Genomic DNA, 10,761 nt, shown 5'->3' with positions numbered 1-10,761 from the left:
AAAATGACAGCAGGTGTTGCTTCCAGTTGCCATCGTTGCTTGGGTCAAGGATTGGAGACCTATATCTTAGGAATTAAATATCTAATATACGTGCATCAGATTACATTTTATTATTCTATTACAACAGGATATGAAAAATAACTGCATAAATAGCTATCAATCAAATGAGTACTTTTTTTTCCTGCCAGTCAGTATCTATAGTATAGTAATCTATTTTTGAGCTGCTCCTCTGCTTTATTAATTAGCTGAAATATTTTTCATCAAAGCTGAATTTAAATTTCATTTTCAGTGTGTGTTTTGTTGTTGATTTTTAATGATTCAGCTTAATTTGTAGGGTAACTAGAATTTGTATATAAACTCGGAGAAAAAAGTTTGGAAATTTGTGTTTGGTGGATTATTTCTCTGTTACAATGCTAATTGGCATTGTATTTTACATGGTTGGAAAGCCTGTTTATTTACCTTCACAATGATGTCCCACTTGTAAGGATCATGCATTTGTGGGATGAGCAGCACAGCTGATTATGTGGGTAGCACCCAAGAACAATTTGCCAAAATGCTCCTTCAATGGTAAACGGTGTATTCTCCTGTTGAAATTGACTCTTGTTTTGAGTTGTTTGGTGGATTGGATGATTGAACTCTCTATCAGTAACAAGGAACAAACAAGACATATTGGCAATTTTACACTTTATTCATACACCGTTTGGCAGAGCATTTTTTGCAAATTTTTCTTGGGTGCTACCCACATAATCAGCTGTGCTGCTCATCCCACAAATGCATGATCCTTACAAGTTGGACATCATTGTGAAGGTAAATAAACATGCTTTCCAACGATGTAAAATACAATGCCAATTAGCATTGTAACAACAGCGAAATAATCCACCAAACACAAATTTCCAAAAAAAAATGTTCTGAGTTTTGTATTTTCCTTTTTCCACATCATTGAGGTTTTTTTTTTTTTACTTTGTGCTAATTAAAAAAAATAAAAAAAGTCTAGTTTTAATATTTGTGCAAGTTCCTCATGAGACTGTATCTGATTTAAAGCCCGACCACAGAGCGCCTTCTCTCTCTTGATCTTACTCCACTGGGGCTCATTTTTAAATCACATCGACAGTCATTTGTTCATTCCTGAGCTCACCACAAACAACCCAGTGAGGTCTGAACCACCCGCCTCTGGCAGAGAAGACCTGAACTCACCTCAGGCTGCAGAGGAACATCATCTCACGTGAGGTCGGTCGACAGTCGGGAAGGGCGAACAAGTGTCTCCCGGTGTCCCCGCTGTCCCACTGGCCGCACAGAGGAGCGGAGGAGGAGGAGGAGGAGGAGGCGTCGCGACTCCTGCAGTTCAATGTCATTATCACCATCACTGGATGTGACAGCCGGTCTGCAGTCACAGATTCTTCTTTGGCTCCTTCATCCAACATTTACGCGTTACCTTTTTTAAGGTCGGGAGGAGATTTGCTGACAGATTTCTCTGGCACGTTTTGTTTCGTTGGATGACTTTGTAGGCTGGTGTGCTGCACCGCTGTGTTGTTATTATTTCACTTTTGGAAGATAAATCAAAGAGTGGGCGCGTAAAATCCCTTCTTTCTTGGTGCGTAAAAGCTTGTCCATGAATGACGCGTCGTGCGTTTCGTCAGTGAAAGCTGGGTAAGTTTTATCAGAGGCACTGATGAGCTCCTGTCAGACGGAGACTTTGGCTTCTTCTGAGGGAACCTGTTGGATTATAACCAAATCTGTTACTTTCAAAAAGACGACAAGTTTGGAGAGCCTGTTTTTTTCCTCCTTCTGGTGCGTCCTCAGCTGATATTTGTTTGACCCTGCAGATTCCAACCTTCCTGTGGTGATTACATGGTCGAAAATATGTTTTTATGTAACACGAGTGCCATAAAGGACTGGAGCTACTTTCTGTCTCAGATATTGCCGCTGATGAATAAAACTACAGGCTTGGTAAACATGGACAAAGCGGAGGATGTGACCACCACCACCATGGTGACTGCTCTGCAGCCGGACAGCGCCATGATGAGCGCCAGTAACCCGCCTCTCAACTCCAACCAGACCTCCGGCATGGAGCACGTCTTCCAGTACTCTTACTCCGAGAGTGACCTGCTGTACACGGACTACCGGACACCGGCACGAGACCCCATCCCGCTGCCCAAAGCGGTGCTCTACCTGGTCATGGCCGCGCTGGTGGTGGTGGCGGTGGCCTATGCCATAGTTGGACACCTGGTCAAAGATGTGGTCAATGAGTTTGTCGGTATGTGACCCCCCTATTGTGTGTGTGTGTGTGTGTGTGTGTGTGTGCATACAAAAAACATGCACTTTCTGCCTTTAAACATGCACTATCTGCCTTTTAACATGCACTATCTGCCTTTAAACGTGCACTATCTGCCTTTAAACATGCACTATCTGCCTTTAAACATGCACTATCTACCTTTTAAACATGCACTATCTGCCTTTTAACATGCACTATCTGCCTTTAAATATGCACTATCTGCCTTTAAACATGCACTATCTACCTTTAAACATGCACTATATGCCTTTAAACATGCACTATCTACCTTTAAACATGCACTATCTACCTTTAAACATGCACTATATGCCTTTAAATATGCACTATCTACCTTTAAACATGCACTATACCTTTAAACATGCACTATCTGCCTTTAAACATGCACTATCTACCTTTAAACATGCACTATATGCCTTTAAATATGCACTATCTACCTTTAAACATGCACTATACCTTTAAACATGCACTATCTGCCTTTAAACATGCACTATATGCCTTTAAACATGCACTATCTGCCTTTAAACATTCACTATCCGCAACCATCTTGGACTCTAACCACTGGCGCACTTTACACTATACATCCTGTATACCACTTTATAGACTGCACATATGTACATATTACATTTATTTATTGTACATACTACATTTATTTATTGACAGACTGTACACACTATGTTCACCCATTCACTCGGTATCTTTTATATCTCTATTATTGTTTTTATAATTTTTGTATACCTTTACCTCTCCTGTGTTTCACTCTGTTTGCTGATGTTGCTGCTTTGACACCTGAATTTCCCTCCGGGGATTAATAAAGGTTCATCTTATCTTATCTTATCTTATCTTATCTTATACACTCCCACTGGAATTACTACAAAGAACATGGAAAGGAAAGTTGGTAAAGGTACAGATAATTAATACTCACATAGGCTATAGCAGTGGTTCCCAAACCTTTCCACGCCAAGGGCTCCTAAACTGACACAAATTAGACCACAGACTATCCATTTGATAAGTTTTTGTCCTAGGTTTCCTTTTTTTGATTGGATTTTTGCTTTTGAAGGCTGCCCCTTCTTAGTCAATTAGTCAACTAATCAAACCTTTTGGTCTTAGTGACTAAAATTTCTTTAGTCGATTAGTCATTTTATTACTTTTTTTCATGCTGAATTACTTATTTCTAGAGCGCATCTCTGTTAAACACCAGATTTAAAGTGGTGCTTTTGTGTGATTCTTTGTGGAGAAACTCAGTTTTACAGATCTGTCGATTAAATCAACTAATCGATTAGTCGACAAAATCGTATGTTAGTTGACTAAGAATTTCTTTGGTCGAGGACAGCCTTAATGCTTTTCGTTTTAATTTGATTACAGAATGTGTATTATTAAACCAATGACCAAAATAGTCATACATTATGTCATTGTGTTACATATGGATGGAATTATAGTGGAAGTAAATGATTCCCTTTTTTGCTGGAAACCCCCCATCGAGGACCCCCATTTTGAAAACCACTGGCCTATAAGTTTCACTTTTACATGGGAGTAAGATGTAGTAAAAAATTTGGCCTTTTCCTAATTTTGTATTCGGACCCCTGGAACCCATTCAAGCCCCCACCCACCTCCAAGAGCCCACTTTGAGAGTCACTGTTTCAGAGAAGAATGCTCTATAAAGAGTTGTAGGAACAATTGCCTGAATTGACAACACAGAATGCAAACATCTCAATTAATAGATGACTGAAGAGATCTGGGGACAGACTGGTTCTTTATTAATTGAATAAGTAAAGTGACAGCAGTTATTTTGGTAAACTGCAACTGTGGAGAGTATTTTGTCATCCCTACCCCCAAAACTCCCAAATAGTAAAATCCCTGTAGCTCTGCTCTCAGCCAATGACCTTGTGAGGAAGACGTCCTGACAAACTACACTATCAGCAAGTGTCTGTATGAGAAATGGAGAGGAGGTCTGCTGTTTCTCTATTTTTGAAGAGCGCCTCGTGAATGATACATAATGAATGAATGAATGGGTCTATTTTTAGGTCTCATAGTGCTGACTTGACCTGATAGTCATCTCATTACATCAAATGATTTAAAGCAAAATATATGATTTCCCTCAGTAATATTTCACCGGGGGGCAGATCAGGACAGGGACACATTAACTAAGCAGCTGCAGGGGGGCCCATCGACCACCATGGGCTGGGGTTTATTTTTTTTCACAAAAGTTATAGAATATTTTTCTGATTTGATATTAGAGGATGATATTTGACTGTTCTAACATGTTAATTTCAGATTTATCGCCTTTGGAAGTTGTGTATTTTGTTGATAGAGAGCAGCTCTTCTGTCGTGGTCGCTGTCAGCCCATTGTTTAACAGGCGCTTTGATGACGGAGCACTAACACGGTGTAGCAGCTTTTGTTCTACAGTCATCCAATAAAAAAGGGCAGTTTATTTATTCTGAATACAGTAGTTTTTGTTATAATGTTCATTGTGTGCAGGTTACCTATTGAAGTAACTCATACAGATGTTTGTGATGTTGCTGGGAGACTTCCATGTGTTTGGATTTGTTTGTCATGAGCTTTATTTTTATATAGCTCAAAATGAATGGGAAATGTGCTCTCTGTATACATATTGTTATCATAATACTTTTTGAATTTGTTGTCAGACCCTATAGTGCTACACAATTTTTGAGTTTTTATCAACAAATTTGCACATTTTGGGGTTTTTGGGTGCTACAACAAATAATGACAGAAATTTATGGCGGGGGTTATATCACATTTTGGGATTTTGTTGTCAACAATTGTGGTAATGACAGCAACATTGGACGTGGGGGTACTACACTGTGATTGTGAAAGTAAATTTGTTTGTTTTTTTATAACAAATTTTCAGATTTGGGAGCGCTACAACAAATTGTTTTGAGGTTATAACCACCAATCTTGGAGGCATTGATACAAATATTTAGACTATGGGGTGCAATAATGACATTTGTGGTTATGAAAACAATTTGGGGGGTCATTTTACAACATTTTATCCCTCTAGACGCCACTACAGATTTTGAGGTCATGATTATATATTTTGGGAATGCTAAACCAAATTTGGGATATTGGGGTGTTACAGCACACACATTTTTTATTTGATTCATTACAACAATTTATCTGATAACACAATTTTAGTTTTGTGGGTGCTATAACAAATTTTGAGGCTTTGACTATACATTTTGGGGACATTATACCAAATTTTTGACTTTGGACCACTAAAGCAAATTTTTAGATCATTATAACAAAATTGTAAATTTGGGACTTTTCTTTTAGGGTGCAACAATGAGATTTTGTGATTATCCCAACTGTTTTGGTGGTTGTTATACCAAATTTGGGGATTTGGGGTTTTAGCAACCAATTTAAGGATTGTGACCAAAAATTTGGCAGATGTTATACCTTGAATATTTTTGATTTGGGGGTGCTATAAGGGCTTGTTGTATTATGACAACAATTTGGGAGGATTATACCAAATTTGGGGATTTGAGCAACCACAACAAATTTTTGATTTATTGAGAAATAACACATTTTGGAAATACTATGACTGTTTTGAGGTGCTTGAACAAATGTTTTGAGAAATAGAAAATTTTGGGGCTATGTAACCCTAACTTGGGAGTTGTCTTTTTAAGTAGAATTACTCCTTTACCATGAAAAATACCTCTTAATAGGCTGGCAGGCGTCTGTTAAAACTGTGTAACAGGACACCTCAAACATAGTTCTGGTCAATAGTTAAACCAACAACATATGCATAGGACCTGAGAGAGGCTTGAGCTGGCCCTGCACTGGGGCGTCTATATCACACTCATTATAACACTTGTCCACTCGTATTTAAATGTCTTCTGTTTCTGCTTTGTTGCTTCATCCTTATCATTTCATAAGACACAGATGGAGTCTGTGTGCGGACTCACTAACATGCCTGTTCTCTTGCTCGCTGCATGTAGGTGGAGGCAGGTCGATGGTTGCTGAAGGTGACGGTGGTGAAACCAGTGAACCAGGTAAAAACCAAAGCTCACATGGGTCACAGTCTGCAGCACTTAGCTTTGCCACAGAGACATGCTGACCCCCATTCAACTGGTCAGCAGTAAGAGCTTATCTGTCTGCCTACCTGCTCCTCACCTGACCTTCCCACCTTCATATGAAAACTCACACATACAAGTTTACACAAACACACAGGCGACGCAGTGTTTGGGCCCCTGGGCATTTTGCTGAGGTGTAAATGTGGAGGATGTGTGTTTTACGGCAGCTTTCCTTCTCACCAGAGCCTCCTGCTCACAGCGGGATGCTTCACTCTTCTGACATGGTGCAGCTTCAATAAAGCAAAACAGCCTGTTGTAGACATGTTACAGACAACATATTAAGGAAAAACAATGGGAATTGCATGTTGGAATGAATACAGAGAGGGCACATTTATAAATAGTTTTTAAAGGATAATTAAGGGTTATTACAACTTGGGTCTTATTTTCATACTTTTGGCCTCCTATCAATAATAACATTGTCCAACTTTGCGTTTTATTAATGTGTGTTGTATATGGAATATTGTTTGGACTTAATGTTTTTTATTTGATAATGCTTATAAGTTATTTTATATATGTATATATATTGTGACTGTGGGCTGTCAGTCGATTAAATTATTTAATCACGATTAATCGCACATTTTCTATCTGTTCAAAATGTACCTTGAAGGGAGATTTGTCATGTATTTAATACTCTTATCAACGTGGGAGTGGGCAAATATGATTTCTTTATGCAAATGTATGTATACATTTATTATTTGAAATCAATTAACAACACAGAACAATGATAGATATTGTCCAGAAACCCTCACAGGTACTGCATTTAGCATACAAAATATGCTCAAATCATAACATGGCAAACTGCAGCCCAACAGGCAACAACAGCTGTCAGTGTGTCAGTGTGCTGACTTGACTATGACTTGCCCCAAACTGCATATGATTATCATAAAGTGGGCATGTCTGTAAAGGGGAGACTCGTGGGTACCCATAGAACCCATTTTCATTCACATATCTTGAGGTCAGAGGTCAAGGGACCCTTTGAAAATGGCCATGACCCTTTTTTTTTGCTAAAATGTAGCATAACTTTGTAGTGTTATTTACTTACTTACCTTTGCGACGAGCTAGTATGACAAGGTGGTTACCAATGGATTCCTTGAGTTTTTCTAGTTTCATATGATACCAGTATCTTCACTATATCTTCAAACCTGAGCCCGCTACAAAGATCGATTCCGTTTATGTGTTAAAGAAATAAGTGGCGTTAAAACGATTTTAAAAAACAGTATTATTAGTATCATTACCATTATCAGTTTTAGTAATAGTAGTAGAAGTCATCTACAAGTAAAAGCAGTAAGAGTCATAGAAGCATTGAGATTAGTCAATGAAAAAAAAGATAAGAAATCAGACTTCAACCTGAAACTTTAAGTGAGGGGGACAAAAATAGGACTGTGGAAAGTGAGGTGGTCCCTGTGGTCATGTATCAGTTCTGTGAGTCTGAGGATTCCCGTTCTGCCTTCTGCCTGTTCTTCACACTCACTGCTGTCAGCCTTAATCTCAGCTCCTCATCTGACAGAACAATGATTGATGTGTCCCGATTCAAACAGGCTCCACCGCTCATGATGGGGCGGCTGTGCGGCAGACATCTCCCCCAGAAACAATTTTATGGTGCTTTGCCTCTAATGGAATTACAGAAGCTGAACCCATCATAACTTTCTGTCAAATGAAGTTTGCAGCCTTGTTCTGTGCTTGTTCTAAATACTCAGCTTGCTTGTTTTTGCCCAGTGGATGAGTCTGTGAAGGCTTATCATAAACTGAGTGGAAACAGTACTCAATTCATTTATTCAAAGAAAAGTACAGTCCTACTTGTAAACAGATCCTACATTCGGGTTTTAACCTAAAAGTAAAAAATAAACAAGGATTAGCAGGAACATATTTATCAAGTGTCAAAGGTAAAAAAAATACTCCTTGCATTCTTGTGTTTTTAGATAAGCCTGCCCAGCGACTGTAACTGGAAAGTAGCTAGTTGCTTAATCTAAAGCTGAAAATTAAAGCTAGGGTTGGTAATCTTGAGAAACTAGCAAGAGTATGCTAGATTTGAAAAATTATCCATCCGAAAAACCCAGCCCAGTGTTGCCAACTTTTTTCCAATGAAAGTAGCTAGCAGCACTAGCTCCAAAAGCCACTAAATCTAGCGAGAAAGTCGCCAAGTCAGCAACACTGACAGTACGTCCCTTCAGGCCTCCCTCCAAAGCCACTCCCCCAAAATTATCATTATGATTATAATTAACCTAAACAACGAACATGGCTACTGTTGGTACTCACAGCTGTCAAGCTAGCAGCTTGTGGAAGACTACGGTGATGCGCAATGAGTGCACGGGCAGAGTGCGCGCAGGTAGACAGTCAGCTATGCCAATGAAATTATTGCTTATTACAGTCCTGTGGCATCCACAAATACCAGATTTTTTTTTTTTTTTGTCAGAGCATTTGATTAATCGATTGCTGTCGGGATGTAAAGAGAATTTCAACAAATATAACAAAAAATGTTTTTGAAGACCCTAACTCTAGCTTTAATAGGCAACTGTTAAAGACAAAAAATGTCAATCATTTGCTAATGATAACTTTCTAAATGTGAGTGTTTTCTGTGTTGTTTTATTGTGGGTTGAAGAACTTTGGGTTTTGATCTGTTGGGTGAACATTACGGGCAATTTGAAAGCTTCACTTTGAACCTTGAAATTGTGATGGGAATTATTCACGTTGTATAACCTGCAGGTTAATAAGTAAATAAAGTAATTGTTTGTTGCAGCCCTAGCTAAATTTGTCACAAAATCTTGTCTTTTCTTTATTTTATTTTTACCACATGGTTCCTGACAAATAAATCAATTATTTGTTTTAAAAGGACACAAAGGTACAACAAAAGAAGGGAAAAAGAAAGGAGAGAAGGAAGAAAAAAGTGTATCATGTTGATTGAATGAATGAAATCTGAAATATAGTGCAGGAAAGAAAAAGAAGTCTCCGAAATAAAAAATGCTCTCATAAAGTGCCAGAATCTCAAATATAAAAGCTACATTAATAGATTTTTTGGCCACCCAGGGTCAGAAGAACCACACAGCAAACTGGAAAACCACAAATTTTAAGATATCACTGAACCAAATCTATGCCCTTGGCAGCACTTGAGTAAATTGACTTACTTCACGCGTCTAAAATCTGAAACAACAATCTAAATCTGCACTGACTTCTTAAGTAACACTACTATTATCCCTTTGTATCTCCTCAGACTGGGTGTTTGGCTCTCGGCGAGTTCCCTACCACAACAAGACTGAGGTGAACTGCATCACCAACAACATGAACGAAATGAGTGAGTTGGGCGAGAGGCCCCGGCTGGTGGAAATGAGCTACATATCCCTGAACCACACCAACTGCCTAAGTTCCAACAGAACAGAGGAGACGGTGATCACCATAGATGAGACGTTACAGCAGCGACCGCCGGACACTCACTCTGGGACTTAACCTGTGACCTCCTGACCTCCCCTGAGAGAAATAAAGCAACTTGCGTTTCTTGTTCAAGTGGATGTACAAGTCTGTCATGAATTGAAGCTCCATCCACTGTTTTATCACCTGCAGGTGGGCTGTAATACCTGTGTAATGTTGGGCCAGAAGGGACTTTGAATTGTCAACCCGTGTTGGAACATTGGAGGCATCGAATGCTGATGTTTGTATCTGATTGGACTCCTTTCTGTGGAGATGACTAGAGAGGACGGCTGCAGCTTTTTTTGGACAAGCAGGCAGAGAAACGAGTGTTTTTTAAATTTTTGTTCTCATCTTGCTGCTCCTTTTTCAAGTGACCCCTTGTGAAAATGTTAACGTGACACATGCAGTTCACAGTAGCCACAAACAGTATGTAATCACTCTAAATATACAATACATGCCAGTCAGTGCTTATTGTAATATTGCTGCTAGCACGGTTAAACACTTCACCTTCATAAAAGCAATGTTTTTTATTTTCCTGGATGCTGTGAGACACCTTTTTTGTAATTATTGTCAAATTTGTATCTAGCAGCTCAAATGACACAGGAAGGATTCAAATGTTAAAACTAGGGCTGCCAATCGATTATGCCAAAAATATTTAATCGCCATTAATCGCATGATTGTCTATGATTAATAGCAATTAATCGCGAATTAATTGCACATTTTTTATCTGTTCAAAATGTACCTTAAAGGGAGATTTGTCAAGTATTTAATATTGCAAATATGCTGCTTTATGTAAATGTATATAGATATTTATTACTGGAAATCAATTAACAACTCAAATCAATGACAAATATTGTCCAGAAACCCTCACAGGTACTGCATTTAGCATAAAAATATGCTCAAATCATAACATGGCAAACTGCAGCCCAACATGCAACAACAGCTGTCAGTGTGTCAGTGTGCTGACTTGACTATGACTT

The 10,761-nt window shown here is 38.8% G+C and overlaps 1 protein-coding gene across 1 annotated transcript; it reads left to right on the top strand.

The window, feature by feature from the left end:
* Positions 1-1,329: 1,329 nt before the first annotated feature.
* LOC119488707 lies at positions 1,330-10,500 on the top strand. The gene is made up of 3 exons (XM_037770563.1): positions 1,330-2,254; positions 6,245-6,298; positions 9,588-10,500. The coding sequence occupies exons 1-3, from the start codon at positions 1,849-1,851 to the stop codon at positions 9,818-9,820; spliced, it is 693 nt and encodes a 230-aa protein (XP_037626491.1). The 5' UTR covers positions 1,330-1,848; the 3' UTR covers positions 9,821-10,500.
* The last annotated feature ends 261 nt before the right edge of the window (positions 10,501-10,761 follow it).

The sequence above is a fragment of the Sebastes umbrosus genome, chromosome 5 (assembly GCF_015220745.1).
Source record: "Sebastes umbrosus isolate fSebUmb1 chromosome 5, fSebUmb1.pri, whole genome shotgun sequence".
In the NCBI taxonomy this organism is placed as follows: Eukaryota; Metazoa; Chordata; class Actinopteri; order Perciformes; family Sebastidae; genus Sebastes; species Sebastes umbrosus.
This window is presented reverse-complemented; position numbering and strand designations above follow the sequence as displayed.